We start from the raw sequence: 25,603 nt of genomic DNA, 5'->3' as shown, positions 1-25,603 counted from the left end.
TTTAAAGAAGCTGTTAAATTCTCTTATAAAATTACCACAGAAAGTAGAAAGAGATTATATAATGTGAGCTTATTTTAAGGCTGATATAATCTTAATTCCAAAACCAGAGAAGGACAACATGAGAAAAAAAAATTACATATATTAATTCTAAGTAAAATTATATTCAATCTAATCTAAGAATATTAAAAATAATATATCATGATAAAGTAGGACTTATTCCAGATATTCAAAGATTATTTAACATCAGAAAATATATTAATGTAATTCTCCAGATAAATAGTATATTATTACTATTCATACAGAAAAAGCAGTTGATAAAATTCAACACTCAGTTATGATAAAAACTTTTGGCAAACTTTAAGAGGACATTCTGAACATGGTAAAGTATGTATAGAATAACCATACAATTTTTCTTCTAAATTTTGATACTTTGTCTATGACCAGTACTCCACTAGATAATTGACAAGTGAAACAGAATAAAATAAAACTTTTCTGGGCAAATAGACATGTATGGTCACTCTAACAATATACACACAAAAGAAAGAGAGAGAGAGAAGGAGGAAGGAAGGAAGGAAGAAGAAAAAAGAAAGGAAGAAAAAAAGAAGAAAACCTACAGTAAACATTATACTTCATGGATAAACTTTATAGTCTCTTTATGATTGAGAACAAGAAAAGGCACACTAGAGGTTACAGCCAATGCAATGGGGAAAGAAAAATAAGTAAGATTTGTATAGATCATGGGACAAAATATATGACCATCATTATTTGTAATTAAAATGACGATATACCTAGAAAAAATAGAATCCATAGACAAAATATTAGAACACATAAGAGATTTTAGATAATTCTAAGACTACCCTATATAAATTGGTAGTGGATCTTTACATAAACAAGTTTCAGTAGGGAATGAAAAGATGATACTATTCACAATGGTAGCAAGTCCCATAAAATATCTGGAAATATCTCAAGAATGCATAATACCTCTATAGAGAAAACTTGAAAACTCAAATTAAGGATATAAAAAATGAACTGAATCATAGACAGACATTTCATGGCCTTGAATTGAACTGAATTGAATACGAAAGAAGATCATTTCTCCTCAAATTAATCTATATATTCAGAGCAATGCCATTAAAAATTCTAACTGATTTTTTTTTTTAGGAATTCAGTAAGTTCAAGTTTATATTTAAATCAGGTTATAAAAGTCCACAAATGCCTAAATAAACCTTAAAAAAGCAAAAGGAGGAAACACCTCATAAAATATGAATTATACAAAACCATAGAAAGAAAACCATGTAATACTGTCAGAAAAATATGTAGACTAATAAATTTAATGGGGTTCAGAAACAGACCCATGTATATATGGCAACCTAATATTTGATAAAGATGACACCACAAATCACTGTGAATTGTTTAGAAGATGGTGTCGGGAAGACTGGCCAACTGTAATCAGAAAAATAAATCTGGGCTTCTAACTACCACCAAATATAAAGTGAATTCTAGGTGGAATAAAGACAAAAATGTTAAAGTAAAACTATGAAATTAAAGGAAAAAACATGGGAGAATATCTTTGTGATCAGTGGCATGGGAAAAAACTTCAAATGCAACAAGCCATAAGGTAAAATTATTGGTAAATTTAACTACAGCAAAATTAAGAATTTCCTTTAAAAGACAGACATAAAAGATACGTTTAAGAAACAAGTAAAAGAACGAGAGATGATATTTGTAAGGTTTACACGTGTGTAAATCCACATGAACAATAAATAAGTGCCAATAGAAAAATGGTTAAAAAATAATAAAATTTTCAGAGGAAGAAACCCCCTAGTTTTTTAAATGACATGAAGATATGCTCCATCTCACTAGAAATCAAAAAACAATATATTACTTTATTGCCAATTATGGCAACAGTTAAGAAGTCAAGATATAGACATTCTTATGCTCTGCTGGTGGGAATGTGCCTCTGGAGAGCTGGTAAGTTCATGCCTTTCTAATGATGCCACAATTCTGGAAACCACTGGGTTTCCAAAGAAATTCTTATGCATGTCCTAACAAGACATGCAAGAAGATATTTTTTGCAGCCCCACTTGCAGAGGTCGGAAGTTAGAGGCAATATGAGTGTCTATCATGAGTAGGGAGGATTATAAAACCAGTGGTTGCATGCCATGAGTAGTGTTTAACACTTAGAAACAATAAATTATGTGAGCAGAATGGATGAATTATAAATACAATCATAAAAAGTGCTGAGTAAAGAAACATTAGAGAGTGTGACATAATACGAAGCTGTTTACAGAAACGAAAATTCATGGACACAAAATTATAAATATGTATTTTATGAGAACATACAAGTGGAAAAAAAAATCTTAACCAGTTAGAATGGTTGCCTAAGGGGTGAATGGGAATGGAAATGGAGATTAAAAGTAATATATATTTTTAAGAGCAGCAGGTGATGGACTTTTCAAAGACCAATAATAATAATGTACCACCAAAGGAGGAGTATGACTAACTCAGCCTTCCATTCAAGAGGTCAGAACAAGCAAACTTTCAGACTTTTATGTGATGGCTCTTTTGTGACTTATAGACAGAGAGGATCTAAAATGGTTTCTTGAAGGAAAGGAAAATTCACTCAACTGACCCCACTGTAATCCCAATGCAACCTTTGTTGTTTATGTGGCACTATTTTTGAACTATTTTTTAGAGTTGACGAATCGAGGCAGATAGGACAGTGGTCCCTACAGCATGTGATAAATCAGATAGTCGGGTCATTAATATGGCTAATGGGAAAAATAGTAAATAAAGGGTGTGTATAGGAACAGTCATAGTCTAGAATCAAGATTTCTTTCTAGGATGTTCTGCCTGGCCCAGTGGATCCTCTCCTGAAAGTGCCTTTTCCTTGGCTTTCCTCCCTGATGGCCCCAATTTCTATTTCTAATTCCATTTCTTAGGAGAGCTTCTGCTTCAGGCCACAACGGGAACAGTCTCTCTCCAGCTCTCCCCTTCCTGCTTATTCTCTCCAGCTTCATCCATTCCTGATGTGCATCAAGAAAGAGAAGTGGGAAGGCCATGCTGCTGGCTCTCCACACTGTAATGCTAAATGCAGGTTTCCAAAAAAACATTATCACATATATTAGTATAGACCAGGCCATACTGTGCTTTAAAGGTTGAACCTACTTTGTAGTCTGGCCTGGGGTTCTAATTACCACAGGGAGCATTTCACCTGGATCTCCAGCTTAAGGGCTTTTAAAATTTGGCCGTCAGATTTGTCCAGAGGTACAAAGTGAGGTTTTCTTACAAATGAGGATTCTAATGAAATGTTCACACTAGAGTAAGCTAATTCTGGGAGTGGGTGATTCAGGAAGAGGGACAAAAGAATTCAGGGAAAGAATACTCAAGACCTAAGGCTGCTTAGGTTTCTCTGGGCCTCCAGAAAGACTGCCGTGATAGAAAGTATTGTTTCTATGGGAAATTATTCTAACTCACCATGTTAGACTAAATAACCTTCCCCAAAGATCATGCTCTAATCTTCAGAACCTCTGCATGTTAACTTGCATGTTATTTTTGAAGATTAATTTAAGGGTTTTGAGATGAGAACACTATCTTAGATTATCTGGGTGGGCCCATCAGATCCTTAAATGCCCTTATAAAAGAGAGGCAGGAGATCAGAGTCCGTAGTAGTTTAAATGACAATGAAGCAAGAGTTGGGAGTGATGCGAGGATAGGGCCCTGAGCCAAGGAATGCAGTAGCTGGCCTCAAGCAGCCGAAAAAGTCAAGGAAATAATTCTCCCATGAAGTCTCTAGAAGGAATGCAGTCCTGCCAGCACCTTAATTTTAGACTTTTGATCCCTATACCTGTAAGAGAATAAATCTACGTTGTTTTAAACCACTAAGATTGGGGCAATTTGTCGCAGCAGCAATAGGAAACTAATGACCACACTAACTTCAAAGGAGCCTTTGAACCCATCTGTGATAAACTGCATTTTCCAAAAATGGCTGCCTCTTTGGATAATTTGTGCCATGATTTCAGATCAATAAGTACGTCTACTCTAAGAAGACTATATTTGTTTGTATTTACAGGTTGCCTTGGCTCTTTTCGTGCTGGATTATTCACCGCTGTACCTCTCTCAACTAATGCCTACCCTGACCTAAGGAGCTGTGTCAATGGTAAACACCTCTACCATCAACTTAAACAACAAAACAAAACAAAAATCTGCAAGTAAAGTACACCCATGTAGATAAAACTAATGTTTAAAAATCAAGGAATGAGCCCTTGAAGGGCTACAGGCCCCTCAAGGAGGTGCTTTTTTTTTTTTTTTAGATGAATCTGCCACCTAACATTTAAGTTGAACAGTGTTCCTTGTTTGCTGAACTTTTAGGTCACTGGCTTCAGAATTTTATTCCCAACAGCTTTATTTTGGCTGTTGTCGCTTGATCATGTAGTTATGGCCAAATGTTCCAGTTGACGAACAGGTGAAAGTGGAGCCACATTTATTCTGACTTTTGGCATCAATGATATAAATGTGGAAAACACTGTGATGTCAAATTAGCCTTTTCCCTCTGAAGTTCACATAAGGGCTAGTGCTAATTCTGGTAGGTTGTTTGTCTCTAGTTTATCAATTTCCCGACTGAGAATCAGAGAAAAAAAAGTGAAATTGCAAGTTGTAAACTGAGATGTTTGTCCAGTGAGTATTTTACATGCAGCATTGGCATAATTCATTTATCTGCATTTTCTATAATTTAAAGTTGAGTGTAACTACACAGGTGAAAGTTTGCCTGAATGTGTGTATTTAATCCATACTTAATTTTTTTAATTTCCCTAAGGCCAGAAAAATAGTTTGATATTTTCCTGATTGGCCTGTTTTCTGTCATTTCAACTAATACTGAGTGTATTACTACTTTTCAAAAAACTTAATTTTGTGAGGACATTTTTTGAAAAATTCAGTAATTAGGCTTCAGCTAGGTTTTAAAAAAATTCTTTTTGCAAGTAATAGAAACTTCCTCTGGCTTACTTACGCAAAGAAGAATGTATTGGGAGGATGGAAAGAACTTGTAGAGTTGACCAGGCAGGTTAGACAGGTGTGAAAATGCGCAGGAACCAGGGACCAGTGCAGTGTCTAGTGAGGGGAGAGAGACCACAAATAAGTCAAGAAACAAATGGGCGTATCATTTAAGACAGTGATAAAGCAATGTGACATTTTTTGAAGAAAATGTCCTTCCCCCAGGAATCACAGTATCCTGCTATCTGTTGCCCAATGTCTGAAAACCATATGAGCAGAGCTCTATTTATTTGAGGCAGGAGAATAAATCCGGTCCCTGTTATTCTATGTTAGCCCAAATTGGAAGTCTCAAATTTTTCTATTAACACTGAGTAGTTTTATTTTTTCTGCTTAACTCATGGAATTGTTTTAATGATCAAAGTAGTATATATGAATGTCAAATTGCAGTTAAAAAATGCTATGTATTTGCAAATATAAAAGTAGTTCCCTTCTGGAAAATAATTATAAAGACTTGTCTGATGGATTCACTTTTTTTTTTTTTTAAAGAAAAGGTATTATTTGAAGGAAGGAGTTTAATTTTTTTCCCCCATTGATTGTGAGCTTTGTGTGCAGGATTTCAATTAAGGGCATATAATTCTTTTTTTTTTTTAATTTTTAAGATTAAAAATTTTTTTTATTGAGGTATAGTCAGTTTACAATGTTGTGTCAAATTCTGGAGTATAGCACAATTCTTCAGTCATACGTGAATATACGTGTATTCATTTTCATATTCTTTTCAATGTAAGGTACTACAAGATATTGAATATATTTCCCTGTGCTATACAGTATAAACTTGTGTATCTATTTTATATATACCAGTTAGTATCTGCAAATCTCAAAACTCCCAGTTTTTCCCTTCTCACCCCGCTCCCCCTGGGCATATAATTCTGTTCACCATGGCGTGTGGTAAAAATTAAATAGATGTGTATTTCCTTCAGCCATTCCAGATCAGTGTAATCCTCTGCCATGCAATGAAGATGGATATTTGATCTGCAAAGATGGCCAAGCTGCATTCACTTGCATTTGTAAATCAGGTTGGCAAGGAGAGAAGTGTGAATTTGGTACGTATGATACACCCAGGCTCATCTGGACTGGCCTCCTGAAAAGTTCTCTGGAAGCTTTATTACTTTAAAGATAATTTATTTCCCCCTTTTTAGATATAAATGAATGCAAAGATCCTTCAAACGTAAATGGAGGTTGCAGCCAGATTTGTGATAATACACTTGGAAGTTACTACTGTTCCTGCAAAAGTGGTTTTGTTATGCTTTCAAATAAAAAGGACTGCAAAGGTAAGAGTAAGAAGGTAGAATACAATGGTATTTACTGGGTGAGAGCAAAATTCAGTTAGAGAAATTTCCCCAGGAAATTCTTGGAAAACTCTTGGATTATAAGCGCTTATAATAAATAACACATTATTATTCACCTTGAAGCCTTGTGATACTAAGAGACTGCTTTTTTGTTTATTGTTTATAGGGTCTTTATAGAGTATTTTATTGTTTTCCTATTATATAATTACTATTTATAGAGTATTTTGTTGTTTTCTTATTGTGTGTGTATGTGTGTACATGCACATGCATGCATTTTAATGAATAATTTCATTATATGGTGATAAAGTGAAGTTTCAGTGCAAGTCCTTGCATACTACAGTCTTTGCAAAGTCATTGTTTATCCTTCTTTCAGACACTATAACCTTATTTCTTTTATTCCAATAAGATAAATAGCTTATAAAGAAATCCATCACAGTCCTTAACTTCTTCTGTTACATTTTATATTTCCTTGTCAGAAATACCTTTCTCATTTCCAATATCAACCCTTCATCTTGCAGCTCATTTCCTGTTGTGGTTTTATAAAAGATGAAGACCTGGTTTTCTTTCTCTTTATGCATTTTAGATCATATCACTGGTCATAACTTTTTTTTTTAATTTCAGATTTAAATAATTCCTGTCAGTTTAGCTTTTTAACAAGTCATTTTACTAGCATATTTCCTTTTTTTTTTTTTTTTAATACTTCTCTACTCCCCCACCCCCATTTTAACTTCTAAAGAATTACTAAATCTTCAAATATAAGTGCTAGGCGTGTGAGTGACTAAAAATGAAATTTTCCAGCCTGGAGTTAAATTTTGCCTTTACAAATTAGGAGCAAGTTTTTCTTCTTTTCTTTCCTTCTTACTTCCTTTCCCCCTTTCTTTCCTTCCTTCCTCCCTCCTTCTCTCTCTCCCTTCCCCTCTTCTGTTTCTTTCTTTCTTCCCCTCCTCCCTATTCCTCCTCTTCTTGCAAAGAGGTAGAAAAATTTAGTAAGTTAGAATGTAAAGTTTTCTTGTTCATCTCTGTTTGTATCTTCTTTGGTAAATCCTTAAATTGAATTCAGATTCAAGGAATGGTTTGTGCCCCACTGCACTGCAGTGTTAAGCATAGTTTACTATAATATTATTTAAAGTGCAATTAAATGACTCTAAAGTGGACTGCATTAACTAACAATTTCTTCTAAACAATTATCCAATTTGTGATTATGTATCTTTCTTGCCTGCCTATTTGAAGGGCTGTTTGAGGTTAGGTGTTTAGAATATCAGTATCGTTAGAGTATCATAGAAAACCATCATCACGCAGGATACCATATGCTTTCCATTAGCAAATAGTACCCATTCATACTTCTACATTTAAATACTTAATTAGTCTGTACTTCTAAAGAATTTGTGACTTATATTTTTAATTGAAAGATATTTAATCCTTATCCACTGACATAATACACATTAATAAAAAGTTCTCTTTTCGATAAGAGTGTCCCCGATGATCAGAACTTATGTTCTTGTGTGCTTCGTTTACATACATATCCTGGATAAACTAGAATACCTAAGTGCAGAACTATCAGAAGAATATGGATACAAATGTTACAATAGGGCCTTTCCTAGGATATGGATATACTTGGGATTAAGTTGCTAGCAAATGTCTAAAAATGCGAGAATGCAGCTTCTCATCAGACATTAGATGTCAGTAGAGTCATAAAATTCATGTGCTATAACCTAAACTCATATGATTTAAATAATTCCTCATGATATGCCTCAAAGCAAGTAAGTTTAGTCATATGTTTTTACTTTCTGTTAAAAACGTGAATTTTATAGCTCTTTTAAAAAATTAAGTGTTTTAATTTGAAGTAATTGCAGATTTACATGCAGTTGTAAAAAATAATAAAAAGAGATTCCATGTACTATTTACCCAATTCCCCCAACAGTAACATCCTCATGAAACTGTAGTACATTCTAACATCCAGCATATTGACACTGATACAGTCAAGATACAGAGAAATTCTCTTACTGTAAGGGATTGATTCTTTTCTGAGGGGGGAGGCATGTTATTGTAAATAGAGAAATATCTGAAAATTTGGCTTAGTCTATGGAAAAATTAAACTATCAACTTTTTAAAGTAGAGGGTTTTTTTTTTCATTCTGAGCTTGTCTTTCTTCACAGAGTACAGATGAGAAAAATTCACTAATAATTACATCTCTGTTGAATTGTTGTGACTACTCTGTGTCATATATTTTGTTTTTCTCACAGGTACTTATTCAGTAACTAGCTGCAATCAATACTTTGTCTCCTACTCTACAAATATAATATAGTAAAGACATCTGAAATTTCTGGAGTATTACTTTAGCACTAAAGTTATTCTGGATTAACAGCAGCTTTATAAATACTTTAAGACTTTACTCAATCCCATTTTAAATTCAAATCACTTTTGAATGCTTTAAGCAACACTAATAGTATGCAGATTTAACTATTGCTTATTTCCAAAGGAAAAATGTAAGACTGATGAGCCATCTCCTTTTTATTTTTTATATTTGTGATAATAACTGAGTAAACATGCTTTTAAGACCATATTTCAGAAACATCTATTTAGGAATGCATATTAAGACTATGGTGAGTTTCTTCTTCCCTTTATTTTCATACTGTAACCTGGTAGATAAGAAAATAACTAAAGCCCTCTTTTTCTTTTACAAGACTATTAAAGGAAATGGCAAACACCAGTCGAATTCCCTATGCATTTGTATAAAGAAGCCATATTTAGTGAACTAAAATATGATGATGGATTTAATATTTTCTAATACCCACGCCACTCTGTTGTCTCATTAACTACATTAAACTAGATCCAGGAAATACAAATTAAGGGCTCTTTGCTAGCATCTTCTGCTATGGGAAAAATGTCTTGTAATATATTGGTTTCATTTACAGATATAGATGAATGCTCTGTGAAGCCAGGCATTTGTGGCACCGCTGTGTGCAAGAACATCCCAGGAGGCTTTGAATGTGAATGTCCTGAAGGCTACAGATACGATCCCACATCAAAGTCGTGTCAAGGTAGAGTTCTGGTGGTATCATTGGTGGTGGAGAGAGAGGGTGGGTTTGCACCCTGACTTGATTTTAGAAGCATCGGTTCTGTTTGACATCAATAGTCAGGTCTTCTAAGGTGGTAAAACCCACGATATAATTTGATCAGTTGGGTAATGATTGGCTTCCTTCCAGAAAAGTATATTGTGGTCTTTAGGTTTAGAGTTGTGTGATTCGATTGGCCCTCTAAGCTGTGTATGAATTGGAGACCTCCCATGTATGATGAAAGCAATTTAAACACATTTTCACATCATTTAAGTAATAGTCAAAGATAAGAAGGACTTCAAGCTGGAAGGAAACACACACACACGCACACAAACAAAAGACAAGTTTAAAAATCATGTGGTCATTACAAGTGTGGTTAGAAACCTTTGGTTTTACACCAAGCTTTTCAATGGTTTTCTGTACATATACCAGTGTGTCATTTATTGTAAAACAGGACATGACCTATTTCTGTTATAATTAAATGCATGTAAAGTAAAATCTCATCGTAACCAAATGATAACCAAGCTCTAAAACCTTGAGAAATGCTGATTAGTACTGTTAGTGCCTGCGGACTTGGGAGAGCCCCTTGGAGCTTATAATTACTTCATGTGTGTGCCTCAGGTAGCTGGGACGTGTTCAAGGAATTTTTTTTTTTATCATGGACATATATACAAATTTTCTCACGTTCTCCTTTAAATTTTTAAAAATTTCAAAATGAACTTAATACCATGACTAAAACTAATCAAATCACTAGTAATTTTTCTGTTGTGGCAAAATATATATAAGATATGTGTCCTTTAGCCACTTTTAAGAGTACAATTCAGTGGCATTAATTACATTCACACAGTTATGCAAGCTGTTACCACTATCTGTTCCAAAATTTTTCCAAACAAAACTCTGTAACCATTAAGCAATAAATTCCCCTTCCTCTGTTTCCCAACCCCTGATAACCTCCTTCTGTCTCTAGGAATTGGCCTAAGTCAATAATAATCTTAGAATAGGTTTTTTCAACTATTTATACTCCTTTTGAGATTTTGGTGTCTTACAACCTCATGCCCTCACTGAAAAATATCCCCCACCCTCACACCCTTTCTGCTCTGTCACCGTTCCAGATGGAAGTAGGTGTAGAAGCCCTAAGCACTTGCAGATTTATTATTAACCGGCTTCGTCATCAGTATTGTAGTTGTATTCAATGGATGACAGACATTTTAAAAAAGATTTGAACATAACATATATATATAATATTTTATTACTTTAATTATACTACTCAATTTTAATGGTATTGAGGGCTCACTAATTTTGGGGTTCTATTCTAAGCCATTTTATGGGGAAACTTATGCTTTAATGTACTAATGAGTATAAATTTTCAGAGATCACAGGGTGTGTTCACTGAAAAGGTCAAGGATCTTATGTAGCTCTGAAGTATACTTTAGCTGAAGCTAAACTTTTCAAGAATGATATTCTTAAAATATGGAGTGTGGATAGAGACCATATGGAAGATTTCACAATAAGTAATAGCACAGTGAGGTGATTTTTTTTTAATCAGTTAAGAAACAAAAATATGTCCTTAGATTTATTTCCAGCATTAATCATTGCATTATGGAGAGTGAAATGTTCTTGATATGGTCATTTAATTCTTAGTTACATTAACCTTCAGTTAAAAGAGATCTTTTCTGATTCCTTTGCTGTCTTCCTATTCTCCACTCCCTGCCTTCTCCTCCTTTCCTCCCACCTTTCCCTTCCTTTCCTTTTCTTTTCTTCAAAGCAAAGAATTAAGAAGTAGTGTCAGTGGCATTTATCAGAAGTGACAGTTACCTTGAGACTCTTAGTCTTTTTTCCTTCAAAATCAGAAAGTTAGTATAATTGTTATATTTTTGTTAATTATTAATTACTGAAAGTTATCCATCAAGTTTGTTGGTTCAGGTGTATAAATAAATAGAAATTACACTTGTAACTTATTTAAATTTCCTTGGCAAGTGTATAAATGTTATTTGATGTCAAAGAAATTTCTTTTGTTGAGGATTTATTGTTGATTATCTCATACTAAAATCAGAATACTCCTCCTTCTATTGGCTTGAACATTAAGGAGATATTGAAATTTATGTTCTCTTTTACCCAAGATGTGGATGAATGCTCTGAGAACATGTGTACTCAACTTTGTGTCAATTACCCTGGAGGTTACTCTTGTTATTGTGATGGGAAGAAAGGATTCAAACTTGCCCAAGATCAGAAGAGTTGTGAGGTAATGTTTTGCAATGCTAACCTTCCTGTCTCATTTTAAATATGAGCAATGAGACAAATCAGGAAAATACAGATGTTCTATTATAATTGCTGTCATTCTAAGCAGGTTATGAGTCACAATCTGTTTACTAATTTTGGTCAGTAAGTGGTAAATATTGTGGGTAATTGGTGACTGAATTAAAAAAAAAAAATGCTGCAGAGCCACAGTTCAGAGACTGCTCATTTGTATAGATAGCCTGGACATTTACAAAAGGCAAAGTGTATGTTTATTTAAGAAACTGAGAAAAGCTGAGGTTTATACTCTTCTTTGTGAGAAAACAATCTTTCACAGAAACTTTAGTGAAAACATTTGCCAGCATCTACTTTTCTTTATCCCACTGACAAGTTTGATCACGCCTTGGGTGTGTTAGTACTTATAAGAGTGCTCGTAAAATCTCAGGTGGAAACGACTTTGTCAGAGTAGGACTTAGTGGAGTTCAAGTATATCAAAATTCAGAGAGGTCAATTTTGTTAATATATGTCTCTCAAACTTGCTTTTAGTTACTCAGATTTAATTCATAATTGAGCCAGCAATTGAACCTTGAGGGTAGGCTCTATTAGTTTTTCTTCTATTGAAATAAATAGGTCAACACTGAAGTTTTTTTTTTTTTCCTCTAAAAAAGGATTACATGTAGTGATCACTAGTCCAATTCTTGAATCTCTTATAAATTTTAAAAGTGAAGGTGAAATTTTATATGATTATGAGGCAGATAGTAAAAATACCCATAAACTAAATAATGATTTAATCGTGGGTTTATATATATGTGTGTGTGTGTGTGTGTATGTATATATATATACAAGAGAAAGCTGCTTATGTCCAAAAAAAAGTAACATTTCATATTATGCCACCTGCTTGGTAAAGGAAGATAAAGTAAGCTAGCTGACATACTAGTAACTTCGGTGTATGTCATTGAAATGTACTGTGTCTATTTTGTAATTTAGTTTCCTATTATTTCAGTAATTGTTGCAGTTACACATCACAAGCTACCTTGGAATAGATTAATTGAAGTTCTAAGAGGAAATGAGATGTTATTTCTGGACCTAGATTTAATAGACTGCTGTTTACACAGTTCCCCCCAGGATATCTCCATATGTATGATTAAGAACTTATCCCTTAAAAAGCTTTTCATTTTAATGTTTGTTTTCACTCTTAGGAAAAAAGATGTTTGATAGGTTTAATGACTCTAAATCACTTTTTTGTGTGTGAATTTCTTAGAGATTAAGATGATATCTTAATTTGCATTTATCCCGTTTAGATTTTCCACCATTTCCTTTGCTATCTAGATAGCACATGTTTGCTCAGAAAAAAAAAATTGGCTTAATAAGACTTTAAAACATACATATTCTTGGATGTTAAACTGATGGACTATACACGGAAGTTGGACATTGCTGTATTATTACCAAGGGTGTTCTTAATTCATTTTAGTACATCACAGAGGATACATTTGACTAGAACACTAGGAACCAGAGAAAGGATGACAGCCTGACACAAACATCAAGCAGTAACCTATGCTTTTGGTTTGTTTTGTTTCCTTTTTGCCAGGCTGTTCCAGTGTGCCTTCCTTTGAACCTTGACAAAAATTATGAATTGCTCTACTTGGCAGAGCAGTTTGTAGGGGTTGTTTTGTATTTAAAATTTCGTTTGCCGGATATCACCAGGTGAGGTACCAATGTCAATGATAATTTCTAGAGGTAAGCAGGTCAGAAGAAAAGTGACTGAAAAGGTTTGAAATGTGTGAAATTTTATTATCAGATAATTTAGGTATATTGTCAATCAAATGATTTGAGATATCCTGAAGTTCATTTTTTTTCCTTCACACATGTGATTTTCATGCTTGCATCATTTTGGGTCATTCTAGGCTGATCTTCTCCAAGGATCATTTTACCTTAATCCATAATTATTCCTTTTCTAGTGAATATACATTTACTAAGAAGCTGGAAAGTAGATTTAATATATTTGTGAAAATTTCAGTTTTCTTTATACATATAAAAACTAAGCAATGAGAAGTGCTAAAAATATTGCTTTTAGAATATAGCTACATTCATAATTATTAAGAAACTATGTAAGACTGCTTAAGTGGTATTTTAAAGAAATGCATCACATGATTTTAGTTGACTATCTGAATACTTTATCTGCCATTCCTGTAGTTAGATTGGCTTTAGGAAGGGAGTAGGTGCTTCTGTTTTTGAGCTGTGACTTTAATTATCAAAATTTCTTAGAGCCATACATTGGTAGAAATAGAAAAAAGAGATTGGAATTTTGTTGGAATAATGGAAAGGAAACATATTTGATACTGATTATAGAGTCCAAATTTTAAAATATTTTAATTAGATAAGCACACATATTTAGAATGTAATTCATTAGATATATGAGTGATTATTCATTAAATAATTCAACTCAATTCATAGAAATCTTATCTTTAAGGAACACTGAAATTTATTCACTGTTATAATCGTTCTCTTTCATTACTTCCATTTCCTCCAAACCCTGGTTTTCCCCTTTAATATCTCAAAGCAAATAATATCTTCTAGTGATATAGATTGGAGATAGCCTTTCCTTGCTATGAGAATAATGAGAACGAGAGAGAAGAATTAATTACTGCATAACTTCAGGCACTTTTCAGGGTATTCAGTTCTCACTGACATTTCACAAAACCCTGGACTCTTATTGGGTCAAATTAGCCAAATTTTTTTTTTTGGTGTTTATTTATTTGCCTATTATTTATTTAGTTTAAACTTGTTATTGAAGTATCATATATACACAGAAATGTACATGTATCTTACATGTACAGCTTGATGAATTTTTATAAGCTGCTACCTGTGTAACCAACACAAAAAACAGCTGAAGCTTGTTTTTTTTTTTCTTTTTTTGCAAATTCTGTCAGCTCTATTTCCCATGATCAAATACTTACCCTACCCCAAAGATAACAAATTCACTTTATTTCACTCTACAATACTTCTGAAAAAGAATGAATTGTTCCCCAATGTAATGAATCAATATGCTGATGTATTCCAGGCAGGAAGTATGCAGAACACAACTCTTTGAATTACTGGTTTAGCATGAGTTTACAAAAAGAAGGAAATTATCTCCATAATAGGATCAACTTCTGGAAGATCCAGAGCATACACAGATTTGGATTTTAGCAAGATAATACATTCTTCACCACAGCAAAATGTGATGATTATGAAAGAGAAGTCCCTATTCCAAGCAAAATGGTTCTTTTTAATATAATCTGAGTTCAGTAAATTCCTACTACATTGTTATCTGTCCAACATAGTTTACTGCACTTTATCTCTTTATAATATTTTCTTGGAATTCTGCAGACTTAAAAGTTTATTCTATCACTTTTTCTTTGTCCCACTTGAGGTAGATTTGTGCCCTATTGCAAAAGGCACCTCTGTTACTATGACCACTGTATATGGAATAAGAAAGCGTATAGGATTCTTTCTTGCCTTATTTAGTAATTATCTGAAGTCTTGACTTTTTAACTTAAATTACCTTTATTTTAACTTAACTCAGATGACTCATAGTTATGCAATTATTTTTCCTATTCCCTGTGTCTTTTTTCAATCATTTTGCTTTGCTGGTCCCTTGGAAACTTTAATGCTGATTCTCATTAAAGAATCCTAAAAGCCTTTAATCTCATTAAAGTATCTAAAAATTGTTATTTTTCAGTCCAGCATCCTTGAGTTTTTTCTTCCCCCGTAGTAGCTACATATATGTGCAGTCTTAATAGCAACAGGCATTGGCAGAGCTCAGATAGCCCCAAACACATGATTTTATCTTTTAAGCTCTCCTTCTGTATACTCTAGTGTAGTGATTTATGCAGTTAGTGTTTTGGAAGGTTTTTGAAATTAAGCTAATATTTAAAAGTTTTCGACTTCCTTACCATGCAAAAAGGCTTAATTATGTTTGCAATCATCCAGATGCTATCTTGTATGTCTCTGTGAGTGGTTCCTTCCTGACATATGTGAAATCATAGGGAAAATATGCTTTTTGATGGATAAACCAGTCACAAAATTGTAACATCTTTTACTAATCATGTATGGATACAGCAAAAAAAAAAAGAATCTTAATGTCATAGTTTGTAAAAGGCTCCAGGAGAGAGACAATATGCCTAATATTTATTTGTATGTGTCTGTTAATTCCAGTATTTTAAAGAATGCCTTCAAAACAAATGCCAAAAGATAGAAAATTATCAAAGCATCTGTTCATTGGGAAAAAAATTCTCCAAGAATAAGCAAGAAAATACAACTTGATTTTAAACATACATGTAGCCAGAGATAATACACGAACAGCCTAATTCTGCCCTACTGTTTTGTTAATTCCAGGGAAAGAATAGTTGACTATTTCAACATACTGTTGTTTGCCAGTACGAGAGAAAAAGAATAAGATAGTTTTCCATATTTCTCATTACTGAGGCTCTCTCTTTGTCCATTGCTTAGATTTTCAGCTGAGTTTGATTTCCGGACATATGATTCAGAAGGTGTTATCCTGTATGCAGAATCTTCTGATCACTCAGCTTGGTTCCTGATTGCACTTCGTGATGGAAAGATTGAAATTCAGTTTAAGAATGAATATACAACCAAAATAACAACTGGAGGCAAAATTATTAATAATGGTCTATGGAATATGGTATGTTTTGCAGAATTCATAGAGATTCTTTCCACTTTGATGCAGTTTGTATAAAATCATTAATAATTTTTTAAAATAGTGATACCAAACCAAAATGGATTTGGGTTTATCTGATGTGTGAAGTATATCCTACACACTGTAAATCCCTGAAACAGCCTGAGAAATGGTCACCTCTATTAAAATATTTCAGATTTCACATAAATGAAGTTGTTTTCAACTATTTGCTTGAACTACTTTGTCTTCAACTTTTTACCTTTTTTAGTGGCTATCATTGGATGAACAGTGATATTGCCCTGACAGATCAGAGGTTATGCAAAGACAGCACTGATCAAAGACATCTACACTGGATAGCCATCAATATCTTTAACATGAAAGAGAAATACACACAGTAACAAAATCAAAAGGGTTAATTTAATTTTAAATGTTAGCAAATAAATGTAATCAATTTATACAAACAGGATGCACTAGCTGGTACTAATCATAGTGCTTAGAAACTAGCATTTTTACATAATGACCCTTTATTTTAATAATCAAAGCAGCAGTTTAATCTACTGTATTAAAATGGACCTGTTTTTGGAGAAAGGATTATTTGGAGAAGGGATACTATTAGTCTACAGTGGGGAGAATTCTTCTCTGCAGTTAAGTCACTGCTACTTTCAGCAGAGAACAGCTGGGAGAAGGTCAGCTTCACCTTAGAATGTTGGGCCCAAAGGAGATACTTCCTAAGCCTATGGGAGCTGAGGAGAGATCTCGGTTGAGCAATCATATAAAGTCATCACTAAATTGTTTCATTCTTGTATTTGGCCACTCTTGCAATCATATATTCAATAAGCTTTTAGTGAGCATGTTTAAAGTGCTAAGTTCCTGGGTTCAAGGCACTAGAACTGTAGCAAGAGATTGTCCTTGCTCTTGAGCTCAGGTCCTCACAGTTTAGTAGCTGATGCTGCTTTATGAACTGATACAATGTAATGTGAAATGTGTTACAGTTGAGGTGTTAATAAAGAACAATTGGGTACAGCTGTGGTTCACCAAAAAGGGGGCTATCTGCCTTTTCGCAGCCATGGATTTTTGGGCTTCTAACCCTAAAAGAATAGTGTCTTCACTGGATCATATGCAATTGTTAGAGAAGTCACTAAAGTTCTGACTTCTGATGCTTGTTAGTGTAGCTTTGTTAATAGATCTTTCCTACTGCATCTGTATCTAGAATATTTGGTGCATACAGCTATTCCTCCAGTGTGCTGAAGAGTACACTTTAATGCCCACAGTTCCTGAATCACCTATCTAAAATCACTGTAATCACTTTTCAGCAAAAGAAAGCAAAGATAGAATTTTTTTCCAATGAGTTTATACAGATTGAAAATATCAGCTGTTTGAAGGTGAATTTAGATAAATTTCTAGGTATAAAGAAGAAGGTAAATGCTTACCTGTGAAGTTAACATCATGAGTTGTAGGTAGTGTTTACTAAAGAATTGTTCATGAATGGTATTGTTAAAGGTAGGATGCAGGCTAGACGGAAGGCAGGTGTTCATTTCCATTCATCTCTGATGTTTATGATTCTTGTTAAAAAGAAACTATCATTTAATGATATGCCCATGCTTTAATTAAAACATTTAAATGAAAATCTCCCCCTGTAAACTGAATGCAATATGTGAAAAATAAAATTTAAGGACTAAGAAATCAGAGAAAAACGTTAATCTGGTAATAAACTTGGTGCTAGTTGTTCTTCTTTAAATTGTAATTCCATATTTTAACAATTTATGCATTTTAACACCCCTCCCTGTACGTGGGGTTTCTTTTCTCCACATATTTTATTTTTTAAATATTACTGCATGATTTTTTACTAGCTTATAATCTTGATGGTTTATTAATGTAAAATTTGTTTCAAACAAATTTTTGTGGCACAGAAATTATTTCAAATAAATAAACATTTTAAGTAAGCATTTTAATTTTAATTAATAATGAAGTTGTTAAATTAATCTATAAACTGGACTATTCACTTGTAGCAGTTGTTTCACTAATTTTAGTTTTTTTTTAATTTCAAATAAAATACTTAAGAAATGAGAAATTAAAATTGAAATGTATAACTTAGAATTGTTTTGTAATTCAGATAAATAAGACAGAATGCACAATTAAGTCATTACAATGGCTATAACCCATAGAAATAAGTATTGCCACTTTGTAAGTGATTATTATATTTCACAGTTGGGTATAATCCTAATACTGGTTGGAAATATGTAATTTGTATCATAATTTCATTCATTCAACAAAATATCTATTGAGCACATATTTATGTGCTATTCCTTATTCTACGTGGTAGGGATGCAACAGTGAATAAAACAAATCACTGCTCCTATGGAGCCTGTTTACTGGTGGTGAGATGAAGACCACACATGCATCAACAAATAGATATGTCAGGTAGTAATTGATGCTCTGAGGAAAAAAGAAAAGCAAGGCAGGGCAATAGAGAATGATGATGGTGTGTGTGCATCAGAAGAGCCATCTCTGATGAGATCACATCTGACCAGAGACTGGAGGGCTCAGCCACGAGAAATTTGAGGGAGGGGAGGAGGAAAATAATTCTGTGCCAGGTGAACAGCAAGTAGAGTCTTGGGCTAGAAGGTGTGTTTGTTATATTTGAGGAAGAACACAAGGTCAGGGTAGATGCAATGGAGTAAGAGTGGGAGACAATAGCAGAGAATGAGGTCAGAAATATGGTCTTGAATAAGATCATGTAGGGGTGTGAGAACGGTAGTGAGGACTTGGATTTTATGCCAAGTAGAAAGACCTTAGATGATTTCAAGAAGTGACAGGATCTAATTTGCATGTTAAAAGATAATCCTGGTCAGGACCTAATGGCTTTTGTGGAAACTAGACAAGAGAGAGTAAGGATACAAGAGCATATGGGATTAGGACACTATTGTAATAACACATGGAGAGAAGATGGCAGCTTTGACTGGATTGTTGGCAGTGGGAGTGGTGAGAAGTGGTCTGATTCTGGATGTTTTTAAGGTTCAGCCTTCAATTTAAGGTAGATAAAAACTTTTGGATGTTCAGTGTAAAGAGGGCTTTAAAGGCCATGAAGTTAGTATTGTCGATCTGTGGTTTTAAACCACATCCAGCATAATGCTCTAATTATTATAGAAACAAGAAGGTAAGTTATATAAATAACATATATTCCAATATGTAAATGCTCACGTTCAAGTATAGTACTTGTTCAAGTATAGTACTTGCTCCTATACGTAGAATAACATGAAAACTACAGATGAAGACTTATGCTGGGGCACTGTATTGGCAACTCAAATACCATAAGTGCATAAATGGTGTTGCCATCAGTAATAGTAATTTTCCAAAATGGTGAGAAAATCTTAGTAAAGATCCAAATGAAACAAACATCAATCCATTCTTGGTTTACAAGACTATTACATTCTAGAAAAATTCAGTGAATGCTAAAACGGGGCAGCAAAAATTTTGTATGTATATATACACAAACACAGTTAATTGTATACATGAGTATACCCTACATGAATATCTAGTAGGGGTGTTCAGAAGGTTTGCAGGATAGTGGACATTTTATTATTTATTTGGCATGACTATCATGCATATTGCAGGGTGTCTAGCCTCTTGCAATGTCACCATACCTCCTACTCACTGTGCCAACTGTAAGTGCTCACCACTCCCAAATTTGCCCCAGAGTAGGGCAGCAAAGCCCTATTTTGAAGTATTTGCATGACTAGAGGGAAAAGGCCTGGGGCCTGAGCTCTGGAGCTCATTATAAAGATTGAGAAGAAGAGAAGGATCCAGCAAAGAGATGAGAAGGCATGGTAAGAGTGTGGAGGAGAAGCAAGCCAGGGGGAGGAGGTACGGGAGGCTAAGAACCTCTTTCAAGGAGGAATAATCATTAGAATAAGATGATACTGATTGGTTATATTAAGGACAGACCCTTGACCACCTTTAAACCTAAAATGTTACCTTTTATCCTCCTTTAGAGCATAGTTTTTACCTTCCTGTAATAGTGCTTTAATATGCCTGTCGTTTGTCTTTCCTTATTGAGTAGTAAATGTAGTAAATGAAGAATTTGCATTTTGAGTGCTACAGTTTTACATGAGGTTACAGCAGTGGCTCTGCAAATTGCCTTTATGGCAGGATTTTTGTTTGTTTGTTTGCCATTACTTACTTCCAACCTTTTTAAAAAACCCAAACTACTTTCAAAATTGGAACAACCCAATTTAATTTAATGTATTGTGCTTCCTAAAGACCTCAACTACTTTTGAATTTTGAAATAAAAATAATTTGTCTGTAATAAACAAAATGCTGAATGTACAAACTTTTCTTAATATATATGGAAAATTTATTTACATTAGTGATTTCTTATTTGTACTATCGGACAATTGCAGAATAAGAGCACTTAAAAGCTTTCCAAGATTTTGTAGAGTGATTCACTTTCTTTTTAAAACTGTTAATTTTATGGCTGACTGGGGTTGAAAGATATATATATTATAAGTGGGTGTTTAACAGAAAAATATTTATTTTAACTTTAAACTTTAAAAATAACTTTGAAAATATGGTGTTGATTTAATGTTGATCAAGTATTATCACGTTAAAACACATTTTTATCACCTCTATACTAATTTGACATTTCAAATGTAGTCAAGAAAATTGATAACTACATTAAAATGATAACTTTGGAAAATTATGTACTGGAATAATAACAGGATTTTTCAATCTTAGTGTTGCAAATGAAGTGCAGTAATGTTTAATTACTTGATAATTTTTGTCTTTTCAATTGTAGGTCTCTGTGGAAGAATTAGAGCATAGTATTAGTGTAAAAATAGCTAAAGAAGCTGTAATGAATATAAATAAACCTGGAAGCCTTTTTAAGCCTACAAATGGGTTTCTAGAAACCAAAGTATACTTTGCAGGACTGCCTCGGAAAGTGGAGAATGCACTTATTAGACCGGTAATGATACAAGCTTATATCACTCATCATGGATGAATTCCTTTTGTCTGTAATAGATTTGAAAATGTGTTTTTCTGAGAGTCAAAAGAAGTTATTTTGTTGAACATACCAACTGTGACAACTTGAACTGAACGTGTAAAATGAACATTATCGACCCTTGAAATTATGTTAAGGAAGTAATAAAATGAATGTAGTGTTTTTGAGTCCATTTAAATTCCCAGCATTACTCATGGAGAAGTAGATTTTTAAAGATTCTCCAGGCTTCACTTCAATGTTAACATTGTAAAAGAGTCCATACTTAGCCATTAAACAAATAAATACATATATTTGAGTCCAAAAATACATTATTTTGTAGAATCCAATCAAAGAGCTTTCCTAGGTCTATTTTAGGACTAAAATTGGGGAGATAAGAAGAGCACATAGGGTGGAACTTTTTAAGAAGAAAAATCTCTGGTGGGAATATGACTGTAGCCTGTCATAAATTGAAGTTAGATATGGTAGATGATTTTTCTGTACATGGTGTTTGTCTAACTTCTGTGGAAAAATTTTCTTGAAGGAGACCAATCACTGACCTTGAAGAGTTTTAATTTTCATTTGAAGTCATGGGTCTGCCAGTTTTATGCTTGCTGATTTAACTTAAATATTTACCATTTTATATCCATCTTTAAGTTACCTTAACTTTTAAAGGATTTCTGTGATATGATATAAAACCTGAATTAGTTAACTCATGTCAGAGTGAATATACCTGTCCTTTGAAATTGATAAATCAAGACATTTTAAAAGTAAAATAAATTATTCAAAAAGGATCAACTATTTATGAAATGGCTACATGTCTTGAGTCTTGCTGGGTGCTCTGTGAGACTAAAGAATGCATACACTTTTGTTCCTGAAGAGGCTTAGTTTCTGATGGCAAGACAAACCTAAATTGTAAATGCAATTAAAGAAAAACAGAAAGCAGCTTAGAACCCAGGGCCACAGCTAGAGGCATATATGTTACTTGAGAGCAGAAAAGTTAATAACTGGCTGATACGGGAGAGGTAGGTAAGGCTTGAGGTATTAAAAATCATCAGGTTCCGAGAGGAGGTTTGTGATGGCACTTTTACTGAAAAAGACCGCCCATCTGAAGGACACCTTGAAAAAAATTTAAGATAAAAATCAAAATATTTTAAACATTTTTAAGTGTCATCAGAGAAAAGATTTTCCCTTTAAATGAAAACCTTTATAATCAAGGTAAGCCACTTATGAGTCTGTATTTTTTAAGTTTAAAATGCATTCATTGATCTATATTTTAATTTGTTAGATTAACCCTCGTCTAGATGGATGTATTCGAGGCTGGAATTTGATGAATCAAGGAGCTTCAGGAGTAAAGGAAATTATTCAAGAAAAACAAAATAAGCATTGTCTTGTCACTGTGGAGAAGGGTTCCTACTATCCTGGTTCTGGAGTTGCTCAATTTAGCATAGATTATAGTAAGTGATTTTCCATTTTATCTCTTTTCTCATTTATGTCTAAATTTATTCATTGATACACAGCAGTGACTCCTTCAGTAAATGTCATTGAGTGCTTACTGTGTCCCAGACATAGTGTTAGGCTTATTCATACTGTTATGTATATTTTATGAAAATTTCCCAGTATATTGGGAGAAGAAAGATAGTTGAATATGCCAATGTTATTATTTAATGGTTATTGGCACATAACCTGATTAATTTTGGATAAATTTAATTGACATTATAAGGTTCACCAATTTCTCAATTGTATTGAGTCTACTGATTAATGCATCAAAAGGATTCCTCTTTATTTCCAGCATTTCCATTTGATCCTTTCTTAAAGTGCCCACCTCTCCATTGAAATTTCCTCTCTTCATACATGTTGTCCATCCTTTCCACCTAAGTCTTCAACTTATTAATCATAATTATTTTAAATTCCTTGTCTGATAGTTCCAACATCTGTGTCATATTTCAATCTGATCATTTATTTTATTTTTTATTGAAATATAGTCAGTTTATAATATATCAATTTCTGGTGTACAGCATAATAGTTCAGTCATACATACACATACATATATTTGTTTTCAAGTTGTTTTTCATTATAGGTTACTACAAGATGTTGAATATAGTAAATAGAGTAAATCTTTTAGTTTTAATTATTATCCCAGTTTCTACTGAAGTTGAATATCTCACCATATGTTTATTAAGTATTTGTGTATCTTAATTATTTTGTTGGGTTCTTTGTCTTTTTCTGTTTTAGGAGTTCATTATTTGAGCTATTAATATTAACTCTTTGCATTATAAATTTAGCACTAATTTGATATCTTTGCTTTAAGGAAAAATGGTATTTTAAATGTGTTTATTTGCAGCCTTAAAGAGTATTACTGCAGTTTTAAGAAAGAATCTTAACACTAGTGCTTAACACTATTTCTTAACATAAATCAATACAATGTCTTTAACTTTAGCTCTGTTCTGTATATGAAGGTTTTTAAAAAAAGTTTTAATTGGGTTGATGACTGAATATAGGAGAAAACTAGGCCCACAATAATTTGTTCAAAGGAAAAAAAGTCTCTGAAGAGAAAATGAAAATAAGAGTTATATTATACCTGTAAAAAATTACTTTCATAAGTAATTAGTTATTTAATGGATAGCATGAAAGTGACCTACTTTATAATTAATACTTAATGCTGCATTATAATTTCTGTACATTTGCATGCTCATTTTAGTTTGAGTTTGTTAATATCTTGTAGTAAATTAACTTACTTTAAGATGGTTATATGTATATTTTTTTTCTTTTGGGTGGGAATTAAAGGATTATAGTGAAAAATGTAATAGTATTAGATGTGACTAAATGGAAGAACATCTTGTCAAAAGAAAAGTATTCTCTCCATTCACATTCATGCTTTCAAAGCCTCAAAGTGCTATTAGGGCTATAGTTACATATTACTTTATATTAGATGAGGAAGACTTCATTCAGATTGTGAACTAATATTTTCAGGAATCAAACTATTTTGAAATCATATTAATTCAACAAATATTTGGTGACTCCTGTGGAAAACAGTGATAGTAGAGGTCTGTAGAGAAGTGACTCCTGTGGAAAACAGTGATAGTAGAGGTCTGTAGAGATTGAAGTCTAGTGGGGTAGACAATTAACCTAGTGATTCAGAAGAATTTTAAGTATTATGACGAGAGAATCACGGAAAGTTCCTATTAGAATTTTAGAGCTGACTGTTGACTTCAGAGTATTTCTCTGCTATCAAACTATCCAACTCCTCTATGTGTAGAGATCATATTTTTCTTGCCCACTTTGTAACCTGACCTCTATATGAAAGAGGATTGGTGGGGTGGGAGTGGCAGCTATACCCACATTTTTCCTCAGAAGGTTTGCAATAGATTTGCTTTTTTGTTTGTTTGTTTTGGGAGGGGGAGAGGTAATTAGATTTGTTTGTTTGTTTGTTTGTTTGTTTGTTTGTTTATTTATTTATTTATAATGGAGGTGCTGGGAATTGAACCCAGGATCTTGTGTCTGGTAAACACATGCTCCACTACTGAGCTATACTCTCCCCTACTTAAAACATTTTTTGGTGTGGGAAGGTAATTAAGTTTATTTATTTATCTTAATGGAGATACAGAGGATTGAACCCAGGACCTCATGCATGCTAAACATGTGCTCTACCACTGAGCTATACCCTCGCCCCTAGATTTGTTGAATTTCCTTCTGGTGAGTACTTTAAAGTATGACTGCTCTGAGATTTGAGCATAGGAGAATATATAAGACAGAAAGAAAAGCTGTTCAAAGAGCAAACGGAAAATTCACAATAATCCTAAACACCACAATCCAGAATTCTCTTCTAGGAAGAAGGACAAAAGACTGAGGCTCCATTTGTGTGTTTCTTGCCTGCATTAAAAAAATATTTTTCTTTTGTTTTGTTCTGCCTAGGTTATACAGATCATTGAGAAAGAGAACTAAAATCTTTAGTATCACACAGAGATGGCTTTGAGATATTAGTAAGATTGTAATAATTCCTTCTGATGCATCTAAGGAGTCCTTTGATCCTGCTTCTATTTTCTTGTTTAAACAGAGACTGTATCCAATGGTGAGGCTTGGCAAATGAATGTGTCCTTGAATATTCGCCCATCAGCGGGCACTGGTGTTATGTTGGCCTTGGTTTCTGATAACACAGTGCCCTTTGCCTTGTCCTTGGTGGACTCCACCTCTGAAAATTTTCAGGTAACTTTACTCTACACCTTTAAATATGGTATGATCTGATCTTATCTGATATGATATGATCCTTATTTTTAATTTTTTTCTTTGCTTTTATCTGTAAAATGGATAGAATGGTGGTATT

At 33.4% G+C, this 25,603-nt stretch overlaps 1 protein-coding gene across 1 annotated transcript in view; it reads left to right on the top strand.

Annotated features, from left to right (window-relative positions):
• The window catches only part of PROS1 (protein S), a 60,395-nt gene that overhangs the window by 29,301 nt on the left and 5,491 nt on the right, over positions 1-25,603 (top strand). Inside the window, exons 4-13 of the mRNA XM_010966441.3 lie at positions 4,073-4,159; positions 5,970-6,092; positions 6,189-6,320; positions 9,254-9,379; positions 11,515-11,636; positions 13,218-13,333; positions 16,121-16,310; positions 21,100-21,267; positions 22,568-22,736; positions 25,337-25,485. Coding sequence (XP_010964743.2) covers positions 4,073-4,159; positions 5,970-6,092; positions 6,189-6,320; positions 9,254-9,379; positions 11,515-11,636; positions 13,218-13,333; positions 16,121-16,310; positions 21,100-21,267; positions 22,568-22,736; positions 25,337-25,485 — 1,382 coding nt within the window. The remainder of the gene's footprint in view (positions 1-4,072; positions 4,160-5,969; positions 6,093-6,188; positions 6,321-9,253; positions 9,380-11,514; positions 11,637-13,217; positions 13,334-16,120; positions 16,311-21,099; positions 21,268-22,567; positions 22,737-25,336; positions 25,486-25,603) is intronic.

This window comes from Camelus bactrianus, chromosome 1 (genome assembly GCF_048773025.1).
Source record: "Camelus bactrianus isolate YW-2024 breed Bactrian camel chromosome 1, ASM4877302v1, whole genome shotgun sequence".
NCBI classification, from domain to species: domain Eukaryota; kingdom Metazoa; phylum Chordata; class Mammalia; order Artiodactyla; family Camelidae; genus Camelus; species Camelus bactrianus.
The sequence above is the reverse complement of the archived record's forward strand: the minus strand, read 5'-3'. Positions and strand labels throughout refer to the sequence as shown.